Source organism: Oncorhynchus nerka, linkage group LG25, assembly GCF_034236695.1.
Source record: "Oncorhynchus nerka isolate Pitt River linkage group LG25, Oner_Uvic_2.0, whole genome shotgun sequence".
NCBI lineage: Eukaryota > Metazoa > Chordata > Actinopteri > Salmoniformes > Salmonidae > Oncorhynchus > Oncorhynchus nerka.
In genome coordinates, this window is record NC_088420.1 from 40,567,777 (window position 1) to 40,590,413 (window position 22,637).

At 44.5% G+C, this 22,637-nt stretch overlaps 1 protein-coding gene across 5 annotated transcripts in view; it reads right to left on the bottom strand.

Annotated features, from left to right (window-relative positions):
* Window positions 1-22,637, bottom strand: part of LOC115109514 (tripartite motif-containing protein 44-like) — an 82,935-nt gene that overhangs the window by 15,235 nt on the left and 45,063 nt on the right. For 2 of the 5 annotated variants that reach the window (XM_029634475.2, XM_029634472.2), the window contains exon 6: window positions 1,097-3,402. The exons of the other annotated variants lie outside the window; for them this stretch is intronic. In XM_029634475.2, the coding sequence (XP_029490335.1) occupies window positions 3,318-3,402 (85 nt within the window). In that variant the 3' untranslated portion in view covers window positions 1,097-3,317. Of the gene's footprint in view, window positions 1-1,096; window positions 3,403-22,637 lie in introns of those variants that run through there. 5 annotated transcript variants of the gene reach the window in all.

Consider the following 22,637-nt stretch of genomic DNA (forward strand, 5'->3'; position numbering starts at 1 on the left):
ATGTGTGCGTGCTCTGCGAGGTGAGCCCAGCCTGGGAGAGCAGGTGTAATTGGATGTGGGGAAAAAGGAAACTTGTGGTCTCTCTCGCTCAATTAGATCAAACAATCTTCTCCTCTCCATTTCCTCCTCAGACAACAGGGTGCATTGTTCCCCCTCAGGTCTGTTATTATTGCTTTGATCATGTTGGAATCAACGATCGAGGCGACGTAGATGACAGGCTAATGATAACGCGTTGAAACCAGCCCTCCTTTGATAGCATAAAAGCCCCTCTCCATCTATACGTCTTGTCTGGACAAAATCAATTTAGCTGCACAAAGAGGAAAAATATGCCCCACTAATAGGCTTTTAGTGCTTTGGTCCGCTGACACTCAGCAGTGGCTTAGCCATGGCTGCATGGGGATCAATGACTCCTACAGTAAGTCATTAAGGCCCATGTCTATAAAGGGAAACAGGTGAGGAGAGAACATGTAGAAAGGCATACTAAGCTCCAGCTGACCACGGCCAGTCGTTTATAGTCGTTGAGTTCTCAATGCAAAGACATTGGCAGGTCTGCTGAAACTGCAGCTCCACACTTGATGGAGCGTTCCATATACATTTGAAAGCAGGTGTGAAGCCGCAGCGTGCGCTGCGCCAGGATTCTGTTAAATGCGTAAAAAGGGAAGCGGGGGGAGCGGAAGATGAGACAAAGATTTTCCGCCTGTGGCTGTGAGAGAGAGAGTGGTTCTAGCTTGGCGGGGTCTACGGGGAATCTCTTTCTGGCTGTTGACTGCAATTAAATGGTGCTGGCTGTTAGAAGACATAATTTAAGAGCAGCTATCCTTCTCCCCTTTCCCTCCATTCCTCTACTTCCCCAACCCCCAGTCCTGTCTGAATGAAAGGGTGCCATGAATCTTGATTAAGGAAAGACAGAAAATTACTCCCTTCCTTACCCAGCTCATCTACCCCTCCTTCCCTCCCTCCCCTACAAAGAAGTGCTGTTGAGGTGCCGAGAAGGACGGGTGATGGCAGATGTTTTGAGAAATGGCCCTCACAGATGGAGGTGGAAAACACCACAGAACTTAGCTTGTCTAATAAATAATTACTAAGGGAGAAAATATGCTTGTGAAACAATTATGTCATTTCATTTATTAATTCATTCAAGGCAACAGCATTAATAAACAATTTCATATCCTGACTATTTTCCTTTACTCTTACCATGATTGCTGAATCAAAATATATATATATATATATATATATATATATATATATATATATATATATATATACACACACACACACACACTATGTATACAAAACTATGTGGACAGCCCTTCAAATGAGTGGATTTGGCTATTTTAGCCACACCCGTTGCCTATACTGAAGAGCTCAGTGATTTTGAACGTGGCACCGTCATGGGATGCCACCTCTCCAACAAGTCATTTCGTCAAATTTCTGCCCTCCTAGAGCTGCCCTGGTCAAGTGTAACTGCTGTTGCTGTGAAGTGGAAACATCTAGGAGCAACAAGGGCTCAACCGCGAAGTGGTCGGCAACACAAACTCACAGAACGGTACCGCCGAGTGCTGCCTCTGTAAGCAATGTCAGCCCCAGAACTGGTTGTAGGTAGCTTCATGAAATGGTTTTCCATGGCCAAGCAGCCGCACGCAAGCCTAAGATCACCATACGCAATGTCAAGCATGGGCTAGAGTGGTGTAAAGCCTGCCACCGTTGGACTCTGGAGCAGTGGAAATGCGTTCTCTGGAGTAATGAATCACTCTTCACCATCTGGCGGTCCGATGGACTAATCTGGGTTTAACACTACAGCATACAATGACATTCTAGACGATTCTGTGCTTCCAACTTTGTGGCAACAGTTTGTGGAAGGCCCTTTCCTGTTTCAGCATGACAATTCCCCTGTGCACAAAGCGAGGTCCATACAGAAATGGTTTGACGAGATTGGTGTGGGATAACTTGCCTGCACAGAGTCCTGATCTCAATCCCTTCGAACACCTTTGGAACGCCGACTGCGAGACTGGCCTAATCGCCCAACATCAGTGCCCGACCTCACTAATTCTATTGTGGCTGAATGGAAGCAAATCCCCGCAGCAACGTTCCAACACCAGAAGAGTGGAGGCTGTTATAGCAGCAAAGGGGGGGATCAACTCCACATTAATGCCCATGATTTTGGAATGAGATGTTCAACGAGAAGGTATCAACATACTTTTGGTTATGTAGTATATATATATATATATTACTTATTTTGTAGCAGTCATGAAATGATTATATATCTTTCTATGAATCATTTCATGACTGCTACAAAATACCATGATCCATTGAGTAGGGCTTGGTCCTGGTCACAACCCAAATCATATTGATTAGGTTAAAGGTTACTTTCTCCTTTAAGACAAAATGGACCGCATCAAAAAAAAAATATATACCTTCTGTGTGTGATTATTGAATGACATAATGGAGTAAGACAAAGTACTGTGCAGTTAGTCGTCAGGAGTCAGGACTGCACTGTCTGTTGTACACTGCAGATTGTCTCGGGTAATGAGGCATGGTATTGCAGAGAACGCTGACACTGCACAGAGAGCTATTACATACAGGCAAAATACACTTCGATTCCCCGTAACATGTACGCAGCAGCTCTCAGAAATCAATATGTGCCAACGCATCATCTGATGATGAATCTGACATACACAAGAGGAAGGAGGAGAATTTGAAGGTGAGGACAAACAAGAGAAGATGAGAGCAGTTAGTAAGTACTAGGTTGTGTTTATACGTCAAGGCAGATTTAAGACACTTGTGATATATTTCCCTTCAGAGTATAAAACAGGAACACCCACCTTGTCCTGTACATTCTATATTCCTCCTCTGATCTAAGGTGTTCTGTCAACTTATTTTGCTTGGCTTTTTTTTGGTCAATGCTGCTTGTCATTACTAAATACATAGAAGAAATTAATGTAAATCACAGCGTGTCACATTCAGAATTTCATGATCCAATCCTGACATCTGCTGGGTTTTAGCAGGTCCTCAGCTTTTCTACCTACACTCCTCACTGAGCACAGCTCACCAGACAAGGATCTGATTGAGTGTGAAAATTTTGCCTGACGGTAATAGATTGCAATCGACTCATGAACCTCAATTTAAAAAAGACTGTAGAGTTTTAAAAGTTCTGAAAGCAGAAAGAAAGAGCCATCCATTTTGTTACAGCCTTCTTCATTCTCACTCCATTTTCGTCAGACATGGAGAGGAGAATCTCTCTGGGTTTTGTTGGTCTCCTGGACAGAAGTAGGAGGAAAGAGAGGAGTGGGAAGTGATCTGTGATTGGGCAGCTGGTGTCAAGGGGCGTGTCCCATTGAGGATCTGGACCCACCCTCTCCATAGTCCCTGGGGTCCTGAGGGTCTCGTCTCGGCTCTGGGAGTCTGATGGAACGAGACACACAAGAAGATCTGGTCAGAGGAACATCTTTTTTTTTCTCTTTCTTTCTTTCTTTCTTTCTTTCTTTCTTTCTTTCTTTCTTTCTTTCTTTCTTTCTTTCTTTCTTTCTTTCTCTCTCTCACGCTCTCACTCTCTCACTCTCTCTGCCACACACACACATACAAACATTTGTTTTACTATCCTTGTGGGCACCAAACAATTGACTCCCATTCAAAATCAAATTTTCCCTGACCCCTATCCCTAACATAACATAACCTTAACCCCGAACCCTATACCTAACTCAAACCCTAAACCCTAGACCTAACTAATTGTAACCCTAACCACTAAGCCTAAAATGCCTTTTTCTTTGTGGGGACCAGTGAAATGTCCCCACTTGTCCAAATGTTCCTTGTTTTACTATCCTTGTGAGGACCCAAAAAACAGACACATTTGCGGGTGCATGCACAAACACTACAGTACATGTCACCAATCAAAAGTCTTAGCTTGTATTATTTTGAGATGTTAAGTAGAAATGCTTTATTCTACTTAGTGGCTGTCGAGTGACGCAGGTAAAGTGATTGCCAAATTGGTGGAGCCTATTGCAATCAGAGACAGTGTGATAGATTCCATTCCACCGGGGACAGGCTGCACTAATCATATCCCCTAATTGGACAACCTTCTGAGGGTGACAGAACGACAGAACAGCCCTCCTCCCAGAGAGAGAAGGGAAGGGACAGGAAAAAAAGACTTCTCTCTCCTCCTCCTCTCATTCCTCCTCTTTCCTCCCAGAGAGAGAGAGAGAGAGAGAGAGAAGGGAAGGGACAGGAAAAAAAGACTTCTCTCTCCTCCTCTCATCCTACTCCTCTCATTCCTCCTCTTTCCTCCCAGAGAGAGAGAGAGAGAGAGAGAGAGAGAGAGAGAGAGAGAGAAGCCAAGAAACACAGTCTCCTCCTAATTTCTTCCTCCTCATGTCTGCACACTCATTCTCCTCTCTTTCCTTCTATATCCTTCCCTCTCTTCCTTCTGCCCACTTCCTACTCTTTCTCATCCAACTCCCCACTCTGCTAACTGAACTTTCTCTGTACTTCTAACCATTCTCCCCTCTCACTCTACTCACCCCCTGATCTCCTCCCAAAGACCACATCTCTGCTGGATCTCACTTTGTCTGAATTCAAACATCCCTCTCCTGCCTCTAGGACCTCCTCAGAGGCTACTACGCTGTTCTCTCCTCCTTTAACAACCCAACATCCCTCTCCTGCCTCTAGGACCTCCTCAGAGGCTACTATGCTGTTCTCTCCTCCTTTAACAACCCAACATCCCTCTCCTGCCTCTAGGACCTCCTCAGAGGCTACTACTTTGTTCTCTCCTTCTTTAACAACCCAGATATTTGGCCTTTCCCCCTCTCCTCCTCCCTCTCTTGCTCCCCTCAGACTGTGATGCGGCCTCAGGCAGCAGAGCAGCACATCCATGAATAGGAAGCAGGCAGGCAGCTATCAGGGCACCTCAAAGAGCAGAACACACACACCTGCAAGTACACAATCCAACCCACCACTTCTCTTCATCCTAATTTGTGGATGTTCATCACTCATTTCGTACTATATCTAACGAATTTCAAATCGTACAATATGTGACAAATAATACATTTGCAATTTGTTGTGGCTAACATTAGCTAGATGGCTAACATTAGCTAGGCTAGTGGTTAAGATTAGGGTTAAAGGTTAGGAATAAGTGTTAGGGGTTAAGGTTTGGGTTAGTGGAAGGGTTAGCTAACATGCTAAGTAGTTGCTTAGTAGCTAATTAGTCAAAATGCTAAAGTTGTCCATAATGTCATTCAACCTTTGGGTTGCTAGATCTTCACGTTATACGCCCACCTTCCTTTCGTTTTTTGATGTAACCTTCTGTCCTATGTAACTGTTTACTATGTTATGTCTTTTAGGCCAAGTTGTTGTCTTTATATTTTTCCTCAACAAAGTCAGTTTGAAAGTATACACCTTCGCACCTCTGATGGCTGTTATACTCTAAACACCTTTTCTCAGAGTGAGAGCAAGACAGAGATAGAAGAGAGAGGTTGGCGAACACACACACACAGTGACACTGTTCCTCCATGCCTGACATGAGGAGGAGAAGCCGTGTTTTGGGAGTAACTCAGAAAGTCTTATTTGTGTAAGGCAATTTCATCTTTCATCTCCAGTCAACCAAAAAGTCTCCCTGCTGTTTGATATGAAAATGTAATTATACATATATTCACATGGCTCCCCTACGGTGGGAAATGAACTATTTCTATTGCAATAGTCCTGGCTCAGCCCTTGGACGTAATAACTTATTTATTTCACCCGCAGGAGACAGGGCAGTACGTCAAGAGAGAGAACAGGGATAGCGTTAATAAGGAACAAAATGTCAGGATGAGGGGAGAAATATTCCCTACAAGGTTAGATTCCTGCTCTCTGCTTTTACCTCTCTCTGTTTCTATAAACGTGCACAAGCTTGTACACACCTCTCCTCCAACACCTCTCTTAGTCGCTCTCTTTCTCCCTTTCCCTTCACCACCACCACCACCACCCACTCCCTCCATCTTAAGTACCGTCTGACTGAGGACTAATGCAGTCCATGCATTATTGATTAGCATCGATACGTTTTTCGTCCCTTTGCCTGTGATCGTGGCCCGCGGATAGGGGGCACGTTGAGCTGAAAAGCCGGGGCTCACTGTCTGGGGTCGGGAGAGTTCTGAGACCCCTGGGTGATGGATGAATAGATGGGGTCTCAATGGATGGGATCAGATGTGTATGTGTGCGAGAGACAAATGTGTATGTGAGAAAAAGAGCGTGCTCTGGGGGAAAAGTTTTCAAAAAGTCTCTGAATCTTACTAACATCCACTGACTGTGTAAATTGGAAATGTCTCACCCTCCCTCTTAAAATGAACCAATTGCTCATTTTGGAAAACTTTGTTCTCCCCGCGAGGAACAGGGGGTAGGATCAAGCACGGTGTTGCTGACTTTGTTCTTTTTTGGGGGGGGGGTTGCTGAGGCCTATAGAGACAGACAGAGAGGGAAGGAGGGGAGCTGTGGCCTGATTGAGTTTGATTCCCTGCTCTTGGCAGAGAAATTGCAGGGTTTCTAAGTCTTCATCCGGAAATGCGTCCATCACGCTCCAGACTTGCCGCGTCAATCTAGCATTATTGCTCTGTGCATAATCAGACTGCGGTACTCTGGATAGGCTCAATGTGGGGTGGGCGGGGGTGGCAGGGGTAGGGGGTGGGGGTGATTTAGCAGTACTTTAGTGCTTGAAGGCGACTGGGGGAAAGCGGGAGTAGTGGAGAGACGAAGAGGAGAGGCTGATGAGGAGGGGACAGGGAAGTAACTTAGGTCTTTCCTGGTTAAGCATAGAGGTTGTCGGAGTGAGCACTTCACCAGAGCACCAGAGTAGAGACACTCATGCCAGTCATCCAAGTGGTAAATAAATATCCCCCATTTGCATTTCCAAACAGCGGTGATGGCGCCTGGACCTACTACTCAATCACATTAGCTAGGGAGAGAGGCCCATTTCTCAGGACCCCTGGGGACCTGTGAGGGAAGGGGGCTGTAATGAGAGAGGATCCTTAATGGTTATCGATAGGACAGTCTCTTACCCTGGCTCTCCAGTAAGCACTGCACTCTGCCACTACTTAATGAAGTAAAACTTGAATCTTCTCCGGGATGATTTAACATCGCACACAGCTCTGAGACATGGACCAATCGAGAAGTAGATGGGGGAGTGAGATAGGAAAGGAGGGAGAAAGGGATGAAGAGAGAATGAGAGGGAGTATGAGTGATGAAGATTGAGTTGAGGGTTATTAGCAACAGAATGAGAGAAGAAAGAGAGGGAGAGAAAGAGAGTGAGCGAGAGAACAAAAGAGAGAGAGAGTCCAAATGGCAGTCCGTTGTGGAAGATGGAACCAGGAGTATGATGGGTAATTTGACATAGCAGAGTGAACACTCCACTGGGCCTAATTGGCCATTGTCCTGCGAGGCACTACATCCCTTTCCTCCTCTCTCTGTCTCTCATTCTCTTTATTTAGCGCTCTTCCTCTTTCCCTCTCCATCCTCATGTCTGCCTCGCTCGCTCGGTCTCTTTATCCCCATCTCCCTCTCTCCATCCCACTCTCAGTCTTATGGTTAATGTCAGTAGATCTGTCCTCTTCCATCTGACATCTGCTATGTGTGAAATGTGTAGTTTAGAAATGGCCCCTGCTCATCCACCTGTCCCTGGGAGACCCTGTGCCATCCCCCAGCACTTTGTACTGCAATCATCCTGCCACAGAGAATCTGAGCTGGGGATGGAGTGTGATGAGGGGAAATGCAGAGTTGAAGGAGGCGTTGGAGGGAGGGTAGGGAATAAGGGAAAGAGAGAGATGGAAAGGCAGAGAGGAAGACAAAGATATACTGTATCAGTGCTTCACATGAAGCTCGAGGAGGAAATGGATTCTCTGTCAGAGTGATTCAGAGGAAGCAGGAGGAACTACTATTATGTAAATTGGAGATGTGTTTGTCAGCGCATAGCGTTTCATAGGTTGAAAGGGTGAGAGAGGATTTTGTAAATGTATGCTTTCACCACAGCGCCTCTAGATAAGAGCTGTCAATAGCGATTCAGTACGCTGGATAAGAGTAGATATTCTTTCTATAAAAAGCTGTTATTGATATTGGAGTGTATTATAAACTGGAGCGGCTTGGTGATGCAACCTACCCCTGAGAGGGAGTGAACGCCTTCACGCCCATCCACCCACACATCATCTCACTCCTCTTCACTTCACACCAGCCCACACACAAGCATGCACACTAAAATAGAGACAAAGAGTGAACAGACGGGCTAATAAAGCTGTGAAATAAAGCAGCAGAGGGAAAAATAACAAGAGTAGAGGGATATTTTTCCATGAGAAAAGAGATATCATCGCAAACCATTCAGTGATGCCTGACATAATTCCCAGAACATTCTTGAAAACAATTCTTTTGATAGAGCTACCTCACACCTAAGTTGCAGTAGTGAAAAGGCAAAAGCCATCTAGCCACCAATCATGTCCTGAGTCTATGGAGAAGCCTGTCATGTGACGCACACATACCATTCTATGTACTAACCATTCTGTAATCTCAGCCCACAGCCAGATAGATACTGCATTCCCTCTCATCCGTATCCATACATATATTTATACAGTACTGTCAAGGGTACAGCAATAGTGTACACCAATGGGAGAAGTGTGATGCTACAGGCAGAGGAGCATAGGATATGACCTTTAGTTTACATTGCATGTGATTGATGTGAGCAAAATGCTGCTCAGTGCAGTTGGAGATGAATCCATCTCATTAGCTTACTGATCCACAGCCTCCAGCCGCCCTGATTCCAGCTCATCTTCATACATGCCATTATGTAAAAATGTACATTATGAAATTCACTGGATACTACCACCCACTCGCCAGAAGAAATCCATGCAATCCCCCCACCATGTGAAGTGTAGCATACATTAGCCTGAAAATGCCTCTGTGTGCTACCGGCTCTGAACCACAACTCTGGAACACACAAGGTCAGTGATGTGGAATTAAGACAAGCGTTGGTGATGTTTATCCAATAGAATAATCATTGAGGAGATGTGAGTTAGCAGCAGTTTTGCAGCCGGTATGAACACTTATCCACCCAGAGCCAATTTCCTGTGAATTTCCGACAACGTACGCACCTGCCTTACTCGTTTACAGGAATTAACAAAGAGCCATTCTGATAAGAGCATTAACTATTGTAAAGAGTCAATCTGACACAGGCTCATGTAGTGCTTTTACAATCACTTGTTGCCACAGGGAAAATTGAGGAATTAGCCTAATTGAGGGGAGTTGCATTGAGCAACACTGTCTCCGCCGCCTGCGTAGGCCGCAGAAATAAAATCTCTCATTAATTAGTAGTGTGAAATTTAATTTGGCGGCTCTGTGCTCCGGGGAGGGCTGTTCGTGTAGCGCGGCATCACGTGGCTGATAATTCCCCCATAAAGCCAATTTTCACAGAGATGTAAATAGATTGATAAACAATTAGAGAGCATTCAGCACATCCTGGATCAGCCGGCGTCTGCCTCCTATATCTCCTTCAGAGTCGTTAAAGTCCTATTAGTCCACCTTAATTCATTTCTTAAAGAGCATCCTAGAGAAGAGAGAAGAAAAAACCCAAAAGTGGAGGGCAGGTATAGAAAGAGGAGCCGGAGGGAGAGAGAGGTTTAGTTTATTCATTCGACCATTTCAAAAAAACGGCACACCTGAAACTTGAAAAGCCAAACATGCACATGAGTAAAATCACGGAGGTTAACACACAAAGTCTGGGACTTATTTTCATTGTGGTCCTCTTGAGACAAGATGACTAGGCAAGATCCAACACGGCTGCGCACAGTTTGACAGCGAGATAATAAAACATAAAAACAAAGAAGAAAACATCTCATCATTGCAGTTCGATCGTAAGGTACATTCAAACAGAGCACATCAAACTGTTAACTGTATTTTTAAAGCTGCCCAGAGAGGACAGTTTTTATGGGCAGAGCAACACATTCTACTCTGAGGTTCCAGTATACAAGAAAGTACCTTTCCCAGCATTACTCTTGAACCTGTATAAGCACACATCAGCAACACCTGATCTGGTGCTGTGATTGTGTAGATCCCTACCATGGGGAAAGTAATCAGTTAGATATCTGGGCGCAGAACCATAAATTCTCCTGTAAACCAAACCCAGTCTAAATCTGGGACACCCTAGCCTCAACAGGCAGCCAGTTGAGTTCCTGAAAGCAGCTCCTGCCTATGTAAGTATGTGGACTCACCTTCAATACTACCCTGATCAGCTTATTCTGAACTATCTGGAGCTTCCCCTTCAGAAACTTAGATAAGCCCCCAAACCAGGAAGTACTAGCGGAGTCAAAAACGGCATTGAATGAGGGTAGTGGCTAGCACTCTCATGGAGTCCTTATCGAGCAGCTTGGACTTTCTAGCCACAAACTTAGTCCAGGCATGAACCTTTCCTAGCACTTTAGTGGCCATGCTCACACCTCCCAAACTTCAATCAAGGATGCATTCCAAGTAACTAACAGAGGTATTTGTAGTCAGCACCTCACCCCCTAACTCCACTCTGACTTCAGAGGACCTACACAATTTAGGTCTGGATCCAAAAGTAATGGCCTCAGTTTTACCTAAGTGCAGAGATAGCAATTGGCTTGGAGATAATAAGCTAATGTTAGTAAGCGCTGTGCAAACTATCCTCTCCAACAAAGTTGTACTTTTATGAGACACCAGAAGTGTAGACCCATCCGCATAAAAGGAAAAGACGGAAAGAACAAGCATATTTCATATCGTTTATATACAGTAAAAACAGTAGAGGTTTTTGCCTGAGACGGTGAACCATTAACCTCTATCCACTTGCTCCCTATAAGACAACTAGCACTTTACCCAGCCTAGAGGGATACTGCTTAACCCCAGTGCCTTCAGTTTGGAAATTAGACAATGGTTAACTGTATCAAAGGCCTTCTGTAGGTCAAGCAGTACCAATCCACAGAGTTTTCCCTCATCAAACTCTTTCCTGATGTAGTCAGTCAAGTAAAGTCAAATTGAAATCAGTGTAATAGGTTTTTTTTAAACCACGACTGAAAATCATACATTAGACTTTGCTTTTTTTTTTTTTTTAACATTTATAAATATCTCATGTTCAACTCTCTCCAGGATCGTTGATGTTATACTGAGGATAGACACAGGCCTATAGTTCCCAGGTTGAGACTTGATCCCCTTCCTATACAGAGGTATAACTTTAGTGTGTTACATGTCCCTAGGAAAGATGCCTTGTTCAAGAGAGAGATTAATGATATGCGTAATACAAGGGGAAATTTGCTCAGCAGAATCTCTAAGAAACCTTGCAGGAATATTATCCAGGCCTGTGGCTTTGGAGCATTTAAACTCTGGTAGCATACAGGCTACTTTGGTTGTTGCTACCTTTGCAAAAGAAAAAAGTTTTAGCTGAACCCCTAAATCTGCATAATACTTCTTGACTTGGGTGTTTCCATACAAACCAGAAATGGTGATCAGCTTGCTAACCAGCTTGCTGGCAACAGACGTAAATAAAGAGTTGAATTCACTGGCGTCCTCTGCTTTTTCATATACCATCTCCCCCCTGATGTTCAGTCCAATACTGTTTAGTTTGTTTTTGGTAGTACTACAGCCTAGTTCCTTAAATTATTTCTAAAACTTGTTAGGGTCATTTTTGTTCTCAATGATTTTATCAGCAAAGTAACCCCTCTTAGCTTCATCCATCCTGCTCTGTGCTTCATCCATCCTCCTCTGTGCTAGATTTCTGTTACGTTTATATAGGACAAAATCAGGCTGCTCTTGAGAGTTCCTTTTTTCTTGCTTTAATAGATTGTAGAATCTCATGATTAAACCAAGGAATAAATCTCAGCTTTACCCTGACCCATCTAATGGGAACCATCACATTCACCACCTCAAGGAATCTACATTTAAAGGCTTCCCAGGCACTGTCTACCCCTACACTATCCAGCACAGATGCCCAGACAAGTTTACCCTCTTGCGCCCTAAATATTTCAACATGGTATATTTTTAGTTCATTTGATTCAAATAGTTGTGTGACACTTAACAATATCTTGAAAAACCCTCCTTGTGCAAAATGTAATAAAATGATCACTGATTCCATAGACTATTACTATTACTCTGCAATATTTTGGATTTATCAGACACCAATATGAAGTAAATCATACTTTGCACTGTTTCACAAACCCTGGTGGGTACAGTACACTGACAGCAAAGGTAAGTTTCATTGAGCCCATGCCCAAAGCTAGTATCGCTGTATTTTAGATGAATCCACTGCGCGTATTCCAAACATACCACAGCTTTGCTGTTACTCTAACCCAATGTTCGCAGGAGGTGCATTAGGCCGTTTGTGTTCATGATAAACTGAGGCATTGATGTATATAACCTGATAAGAGAAGGCATAGAGTTATTATAAGATCTCCATTAATTTGAGATTTCAGACTGGCCTTGGATGATCGTTTTGGTATATAACATTCCTTCCAAATCCGAATTGCTGGATGCCATCAGAAGTGTTGGCATGACAGAAGTTACTGAGAATGTATCGTTCTTTAATGTAGAGTAAAGTAAAAAAGTGCTGCCACCATGCCGAACTTGCCAATAGCCATCTGGCCTTGCCGAGAGACAGAGAGAGAGATGATTGTTCGCTCCCCTAATGGAAGTGATGGATCAGGCCTGAAAGGCAGATGATATTCGTTTCATTCTCCACCATAGTTCTATTTGGGGCCAAATGGAGAAATGGAGCATATCAGTGCCTCCAGTAATGCTGTAGTATAATGCAGGACAATGTGCCGGGATCCCCGGCAGTGTGTTCTGCAGCCTGCAGAACACACTAGACAGCCTGGAAATGAGGAAGTGAAGGAAGGACCCATAACAACCAAGGTCTTGGTGCTGAAGCCCTCTCTGTTTACAATGAACTATAAAGACTGTCCCCATAGTGCTGCAATGCCATTTGGTCTTGGGTTTCATTGGGACTGCATTTTTCTTTTTTTTCCTACTGTGTTATTGACTTGTTAATTGTTTACTCCATGTGTAACTCTGTGTTGTCTGTTCACACTGCTATGCTTTATCTTGGCCAGGTCGCAGTTGCAAATGAGAACTTGTTCTCAACTAGCCTACCTGGTTAAATAAAGGCGAAATAAAAAATTTAAAAAAATGAGAACAGGGCCTGAAGCGGTATGGTACTGCACTACTAACTAGCTCCCAGATGATGACAGTATAGCCTGTGTCCCAAATGGCAGCCTATTCCCTATATAGTCCACTACTTTTGACCAGGGCTCAAGTAGCGCACTATGTAAGGAACAGGGTGACATTTGGGGTGCAGTAGTGACTGTAGAGTATAGAGTTCTACCATGTGTCAGAGGGTAACAGAGTAGAGGCTCTAATCAGCTTGGACAAGCCATTCTTATGGAACTGCTGAGCTGTCACACTACGATCACACTGCATTCCGGAACATTGCTAAAATTATAAGCTCTAGAATGTGGTTGAATGGAGAAAAAGTCCTTCGGAGTGACGAGGGGGTGGTAGAATTATTGAATTAGAGCAGGGATGGACTTTGATTTACTGAATCAGGTGATTCGGAGAAGGGCTGGAACAAAACCCTTCGTACCCAGTCAGTGCTCCAGGAGGAGGGTTGGCCACACCTGAATTTGAGTTTTGTGTGGGCTCCACCCCTGGAATAGGTATTTGTATCTTTCTGCGGTATATTCTGACATTTCTACAGAGGAGAGCAGAGTTTGGAGGAACCTTTGTCATTTCTCTCCAGCTTCTTGAAACAAGGTTTATTTTCCTCTCAGTTTAAAAAGCCTCTTTCTTCACCACTGCTCTAAATATACCTTAAACTTCCCTTCAAAAAGCTGGAGCGTCAAGGACAGCAAAGAGAAAAACTATTTAGAGCCAGATAAACTTTTATATATCCCTCTATTGAACAACACCTCAAGTGTGCTGAGAAACCATATCAATAGCTAACAGGGGATAAATAACAGTGAAACCCTGCCCTATCCCTACACTCTTCCTCCCCACCACCCCCCCTCCTCCCGGAGCCATCAATCCTGCTCTACTAGAAGTGGGCTCTGCTAGAGGTGGACTCCCCCTGGTTTTATTTGCATATCTGTCCCATGTGATGTATGGGAGTCGTTCCAGGCTGGGCCATTATGAAGAGTGACTGGTCACGGTGCCCACGCTCCCACGAACACACTTGGCAGACTGGCACAGCTGCGTCCCGCCCTCATCTCCCTCCCTAACGGTGGACTACTGTCGCCGCCACCATGGGGGAAAGAAAAAAAAATTGCCCAGGTGCCGAGGCAAGCTGTCCGGGGAATGCTTTGGAATGCTGTGTCTGTGTGTGCTGTGTGTGCTGTGTCTCTGAGCGATGTCAAGGAAAGGACTTTTCCCCATTCTCTCCCTTCATCAGAGATGGAGAGATGGTAGAAGACCATATGGCAGCAGAGGAAGAAAAGAAGGAGAGATTAAAAGAGAGAGAAAGAGAGAGAGTGTGACGGAGAAGAGACAGCCCGGCTAAGTCTTCTGTTATGTGAACGCTCCCCATCCAAGTTCTGTCATCCCCACGTACATAGCCTGAAGGACACAAAGGAAGACTACAGCATCCTCTCTGCCTGCCTGTATACTGCTGTCACAACCCTTTTCTCCTGATAAATGTTCCCTGTCCCTCAGTTCCACGTCCTCTCAAAAAAACAAACACAGAATTAGAACCTTCGCCCAGAATACTTACCACTGGGGATATCACATGTTTAATGTTTGAGCATACAATCCTGTGCTAATGATGAATAGAATAGAAATAAGTGAATACACTAGAATAGAGCTGTGTTGACGGGTCCCTGTGGTTGTGTGTTCCTGCAGTAGCAGCAGTAGACTGGACAGGAGGTCAGAGACCTGGCGATGTGGTGCCAGGACAACAACCTCTCACTTAATGTGAGCAAGACAAAGGAGCTGATCGTGGACTACAGGAAAAGGAAGGCCGAACAGGCCTCCATTAACATCGACAGGGCCGTATGTGGAGCTGGGCAAGAGTTTCAAATTCCTTGGTGTCCAAACTATCATGGTCCAAACACACCAAGACAGTCGTGAAGAGGGCACGACAAAACCTATTCCCCCTCAGGAGACTGAAAAGATTTGGCTGAGGTTCCCAGATCCTCAAAAGGTTCTACAGCTGCACCATCGAGTGCATCCTGACCGGTTGCATCACCGCCTGGTATGGCAACTGCGCTGAATCTGACCGTAAGGCGCTACAGAGGGTAGTGCGTACGGCCCAGTACATCACTGGGGCCAAGCTTACTGCCACCCAGGACCTCTATAATAGGAGGTGTCAGAAGAAAGCCCCCAAAATTGTCAAAGACTCCAGTCATCCAAGTCATAGACTGTTTCCTCTGCTGCCGCACGGCAAGCGGTACCGGATCGCCAAGTCTAGGACCAAAAGGCTTCTTAACAGCTTCTACCCCAAAGCCATAAGACTGCTGAACCATTAATCAAATGGCCACCGGACTATTTACATTGGCACCCCCCCGTCCATTTGTTTTGTACACTGCTGCTACTCACTGTTTATTATCTATGCATAGTCACTTCACCTCTACCTACATGTACAAATGACCTTGACTAACCTGTACCCCCGTACATTGACTCGTTACCGGTACAACCTGTATATAGCCTCGTTATTGTTATTTTACTGTGTTACTTTTACCTTTTGTTTATTTGGTTAACTCTTGAACTGCACGGGGCTTGTCAGTAAGCATTTCAAGGTAAGGTCTACACTTATCGGCGCGTGTGACAAATAAAGTTTGATTTGATTTGACACTGAGCTGGGACAGGAGCGGAAAGAGAAACAGGCAGATACTTTCACTGGGCCCTGACAGCTCCACAGTGCTAGTTGGATGACTAATACATTTTTATGGGTGCTAATGCATCTTGTAAAACATCTGTCATAAAAGCCTGCCAGCCCCTGGAACTAATATTCCCCCATTATATTTTATCATAGCACAAGACAGAAGGCAATTTCAGTGTTTTGGGAAATCCAGTGGCCTGTCCACCCATGCCTATAAGTTAAAACACAAACCCCCCCCCCCAGACAAACACCTTCAGTGGAGGCTAGGAGGGAAACAACACTACACTGTCATTTAAATCAGGACCAAGCCCGCAGCAACCACCAAACCTTTACATATATATTTTTCCTATACGAAGATATTTCTCACCTACCACCAGAAAGATGGAGAAAAAACAACAACTCTAAAATGTCATTCAAACAAAGAAAAACTGATCTGTAATCTCCCTCAACACCCCTCGCACCATCCAATGCAAAAGAGAGAAAAAACAAAGTCCAATAGTAAAAGAGAAAGAAGCTTTTCTTGATGTGTGACCAGTGAGAGGTGGTGTGCTATGTGGTGTGCATACTAACACTCCTCTATAGTAGGGTAATTAAGAACCGTCTCCCTTCACACTCCTCCACTCCTCCCGTTCTCTACATTCCACTCAAGGTTGCCTTCTCCCACCGCTGCCGAATACTGATACTGATGTGCTAGGCAACATAACGCCACAGCAACACATAAATTGCAACAGTGACAGCGCCTGTCGGGAGGCTGCTGAATTAAACATGACCATGACAACCTTCGTAGTCTCCCTCTCTCTCTTTGCGCTCTCTCCAGCAGAGGAATGGAGGCAGTAAAAGAGGAAAGGATGAGAGAAGAGACAGGCATCTTCGGCCCTTCCACTCTGCTGAGCCTGGGGTCCGTGAGCCGTGTGTTGTGATGTCACACGATACAGCGGGCCCCTGTCTGCATGTAACAGTGTTAACAGTATATTGGTGGTGTAGTGGGCCGGGAGGGAGCAGGGCTAGGAGATGAGGCGGTGTGATATGGTTCTGCTGCTGCCGTGTTGACAGGTCATAGCGAGGGGCAGGATTCATCAGCCTTTGTTCAGCTCACCACTATCACCCCGCCAACATCTCCACTGAGCTGACACCAGACCTGGAACCTTACCCCGGGGTGTCAGACTGTGTGTATGTTTGTGTGTGTGAGAGAGAGGGGAGAGGGGCACAGTGAGCATCGTCTTCATGTGGCTGAAGGAAGGAATATTTTACATCAGGCTCAAGAAGTATGTGTGCGTGTTGTGTTTAGTACTTGGGAATGCAATAAATAATGTTTGTGTGTTCTGTAACTTCTAGAGTGGTGTGTGTGTGTGGGATTACCCTTAACAGAGATACGGGGTGACAGTCTGCTTTGGGAAAACCACTGGCACTCAAAGAGAGAGAGATTGCAACTTTGTTGTCTGTATCGGTTTCTGTATGTGACAGAGGAGGAGGGAGTGTTATACTTATTTTACTAAGTCACATCACCCAGTTATTCCAACTCAACTCAACCCTCTGTCCCAGTAAACACTGGAGCAGGCATTCACGGTCTTTTACCCAAGATTCTACCAGCCTGGAGACAGACTGCTAGATTGACTGGCATCTCCTAGTTGGAGTGGTTGCCATACGTGGCCAGTGTTCAGTTAGCCATCATAGCCCATTACAAACCATTAAATGTTCTCCATCGTTCCTGCGTCGGCTCCTTAACGATGGCGATGCTGCCTGGTCTCGTCAAGCTGTACCAGAACGATTCCCTACAGACGATGACTAGTGTTTGATGGAGTCACACTGTACACACAGAATCACAACACATCTGTGTTCTACTATACACTCCTGCTATCTTCTCCAGCAGTCTACCTCTCTCATATAGGCTCTCTCTCTCTGACAAGCACTCTCCATTTTCAGTCTTAAGCTCACTACATTTCTTACTCCCTCGCTCTCCCTCCTCAACAGCCCAGTCTTTCAAGCTAGTGCTGACAACGAGCGGCATGATTACTTTCCAGGAAAGGAGAGCAGAGTAAAAGAGGAGAGCGGACCCTTTTAATGAGCAGGTGCAGAGAGAAAGAGACAAAGAACAGACAAATGAGAAAGGATGAGTGTTTCACAAAAACAAACCATCAACGTTGTGATTAACCAGCAACCAAACAAAATAAATATTCAGATATAATGTGTTACAGCCACAATTTGGAGTCTGTTTCAGCCCAAAAGCAGCCCCACTACTTGGTTTGGAACAGAACAAGCTAAACATACAACCACTCAATTTAATTGACAGAGCTACGGATGCAAGGACTGACAGTCCATGCAGTCAAAACAGAAACAATCCGTTAATACATGTTGAGTTTGATAGGGTCAAACAGTTGTACTGAGCCCATGAGGTATTCATAAACAGTACATGGACTTGGTAGGAAGTGTAATACTTGGTAACATATTGGATACCACAAGCTTATCAGCAAGGGTATCACTGGAAGCAGATATAACTCAATGCGCAACACAGGAGAAGATAGCAAACTGTTTATACCACCGTACATGGTGAAGTTGGCTGTCAGACTAAGTTATTATTGTTGTCTTGTGCACTGGAGCCCTATGAGATATGATTCACCAGGCTTGCTCCCATTTTTCATGCCCTGCCCTTCTATATTACCTCGTGCCCAGAAAGCTTACCCCCCCATTTTACCATCTCCCCTCTTTCCCTTCTCTATTCTGAGTTAAACATGATCTCTCCTTTCTTGAATACTTAAAGCGGTAACTGGGGGTATATATATGAACATTTTAAGCTATCCTCTTGATTCCCTTGTTAAATAGTTAAAGTGCATCCTCTTCTGGCTCCTTTTCAATGTCAGCAGAAAACTTTAACGGCTTTCAAATGAATTAGATATAAATAGATATACTTAATTGACGAACCGACAAACACGCACTAACACACACAGAACTACTGTAGACAATCGATCATTTATAGCCACTATAGGCTTGAAACATTAAAGGGATACTTCGGGATTTTGGCAATGATGCCCTTTAGCCCCGAGTCAGATGAACTCGTGAATACCATTTTTTATGTCTCTGTGTGCAGTTTTAAAGGAATTTGCTAACTAGCTTTAGCACAATTGCTGACTAGCGTTATCGCAATGACTGGAAGTCTATGGGAACTTCTAGCATTCTAGCTGTTCCCGTAGACTTCCAGTCATTGTGCTAATGCTAGTTAGCATTTGTTCGCAGAACTACCCCTAACTTCCTTCACACTTGACGCAGAGATAAAAATGATATCCACGAGTTCATCTGACTCTGGGGAAGTAGATACATCCCGAAGTATGCCTTTAATGTTTCAAGCCTATAGTGCCTATAAATAATGAATTGTCTGCAGTATTTGTGTGTGTGTCGGTTCGTCAGTTAAGTATATCTATACAGTGTGTTTGCCTACTCATTCATTTGAAAGTAGTTATCCTCAGAGTTTTCTGCTGCTATTTAAAAGGAGCCAGAAGAGAATGCACTTTAACAATTTTACTGCCAGAATCCCTTAATAATACATTGCCCAAAGTATCCATTAAAACTAACCATATTTCATTGAATTTTATTGAGCAAGGATAATCCACTCAGTAACACTTGCCACTGTTTTCTTAGGACTTCTGGGATCAAAGTCCAGGCAGATAACTAGTCGGAGATTGGCACTTTACACCTCCCTTCTTCTTACTGGGGATGATAGGCAACACAGAACAACACACATGACCAGAGTATAGTATTTACTCCAACCCCTAGGATTCAAAACTTAACTCCACAGGCTATATCTAGCTAAGGTTGTTTAAAGTCTACCTCTCTCCAACTCAACAAAATCTGAGCTCCTCCACATCCATTATAAAGCCAGACACTTTCAGTCACATCTTTTATGAAAATATATTATTGTCAACTGCACCATTTTCTTGATGTGCGAGAATACAATCTTATGATTCAGATTCTGACATTTCAGAAACTCTATTAATCTAAAAAGCTTTACATTTTCCAATCCACTTTAAGCAGCACTACCCTTTCCATTTAGGTCCACATCTCTTCAGAATGGCTGAACAGGGGAACAAAATACAAAACCATAATGTACGAGTTGCTATGGCAACTCCCAAGGTAAAATTGTGGTTGTTATCGGAAGCTTTGTTGTGGTAAATGGACCTTTTTTGCATTCCAGTTAACCCGGAGATAATTTTTTTTTTAAAGATCACGCAAGACACCCGAGCACACAGGTTTAAGATTAGAGCTGCTGTGGCTGTCTGTCATTCGATAGTGGACCTCAAAGTGAGAACCTAAAGAAGTCTGTGGGTTGTGTGTAGTACATGTGACTCTTTCGATTAATAATGCATATTTAGTTGTGGTGTGACATTCAGTGAGTGGTGTGTGTGAGTGTGTATATATGTGCTTGCACAGAGAACAGTGTTATGTCGGTGTGTGTGTTAGTGCTCACATGCCAGTGCATGTTTAGCAGGATAGTGTAGAGGGTGAAGTGTGGGATGCGAGATCCACAGTCCCATTGGAATGTGAAAGGAAAGGAGTGTGATCCTCCATCATCATCCACAGCAGCCAGCTGGGCCTTGTTACTCACGCACGCACGGACGCCACACACACACACGCACCAGCAGTCACTTAAACCATGTTGGCTGGTGTTTCCAACTACAGCCACTTCAATTATTAAGTGAGGGCATGTTGATTATACCGCGGCATATAGTTACACACAGTAAGACACACACACGTTCACGCACACACACACAAATGTGATGGGATAATGGAGAGGGGGAGGAGGCTGCAGTGCCTTTGTTCTCTCTGGGGATTGTAAATATTTCATTAGCGGAAACCCAGCTCTGTGTTTCCATCTCAGGGGTCTTTCCCTAGCCCTCTACCACTTAACTCCTCTCTTTCCTCCCTTCCACCCATCTGGTTGACCCTCTGAAGGGCAAAGGGCTCAACATAGTTTCTAAAGCTGAGCCAAATCATCTCAACACCATACCCTTCCCTCTCCTAACCCTGGATGTGTTGACTGAACATCAGGAGGGCAACGCCAGAGAGCTACCACTTCCTCTTCCTGTACAGCCTTGCCAGCACAACCAAAACACTAATAACTAACCATCCATTCAAGGAGAGAAAGATCACAACAGCAACCGATTTCACAGTTCTGGTTGTGTGTGTTACATAAATGTATTGGTGTTAGTAGCGTATGTGAGAGCGAGCGAGTGAGAACGAGAGAGCGAGTGAGAACAAGAGAGAGGGTGGGGGGGGGGGGGGGGAGATAGCCGGGGGGAGAGAGTGAGAGAGAGAGCGCAAGAGATGGAGAAAAGGAGCAAGAGAGAGAAGAGTATGTGTGATTACATAAAGGCTCTGGTGAGAGCACTAGCCCTTAGCCCTGCAATCGCTACTCTCTGAGGTAACGCTACTTCTGCTCAGGTCTTATTCATGATAAAACAGAGGAAATGGGTGTGTATGCACGCGCACAGGTCCCACGCATGAAAAAGCGGGTCTGAAAGTCAGGGTGCATTGCATGGCTCCAGAGAAAGACCATAGCGATGTGACAGAGTGGAGGAATAAGTGGAGGGACCTCCTATCATCCTTATAAGTGCCAGACTCCCCAGCGTGCCTTATCATATTAGTGCGATTACACTGCATGATTTATATGCTTGCCAAGCCTCCCCTGCTAAGCAGACTTTCTGCACATCAGTCCCGTAACTCTTTCTGACACACATATCTTCGTCACAACTGGGGTTGTAAAGTGATGGTACATTACTGGAAACTTTTGAAGTTTGCCAGTAAACTACCCAAATTGTGGTATCTTTCAAGGATTTAATGTAATCTATCACAAGACATATACAGTGGGGAAAAAAAGTATTTAGTCAGCCCCCAATTGTGCAAGTTCTCCCACTTAAAAAGATGAGGCCTGTAATTTTCATCACAGGTACACTTCAACTATGACAGACAAAATGAGGGGAAAAAAATCCAGAAAATCACATTGTAGGATTTTTAATGAATTTATTTGCAAATTATGGTGGAAAATAAGTATTTGGTCAATAACAAAAATGTATCTCAATACTTTGTTATATACCCTTTGTTGGCAATGACAGAGGTCAAACGTTTTCTGTAAGTCTTCACAAGGTTTTCACACACTGTTGCTGGTATTTTGGCCCATTCCTCCATGCAGATCTCCTCTAGAGCAGTGATGTTTTGGGGCTGTTGCTGGGCAACACAGACTTTCAACTCCCTCCAAAGATTTTCTATGGGGTTGAGATCTGGAGACTGGCTAGGCCACTCCAGGACCTTGAAATGCTTCTTACGAAGCCACTCCTTCCTTGCCCGGGCGGTGTGTTTGGGATCATTGTCATGCTGAAAGACCCAGCCACGTTTCATCTTCAATGCCCTTGCTGATGGAAGGAGGTTTTCACTCAAAGTCTCACGATACATGGCCCCATTCATTCTTTCCTTTACACGGATCAGTCGTCCTGGTCCCTTTGTAGAAAAACAGCCCCAAAGCATGATGTTTCCACCCCCATGCTTCACAGTAGGTATGATGTTCTTTGGATGCAACTCAGCATTCTTTGTCCTCCAAACACGACAAATTTTTTACCAAAAAGTTATATTTTGGTTTCATCTGACCATATGACATTCTCCCAATCTTCTTCTGGAACATCCAAATGCTCTCTAGCAAACTTCAGACGGGCCTGGACATGTACTGGCTTAAGCAGGGGGACACGTCTGGCACTGCAGGATTTGAGTCCCTGGAGGCGTAGTGTGTTACTGATGGTAGGCTTTGTTACTTTAGTCCCAGCTCTCTGCAGGT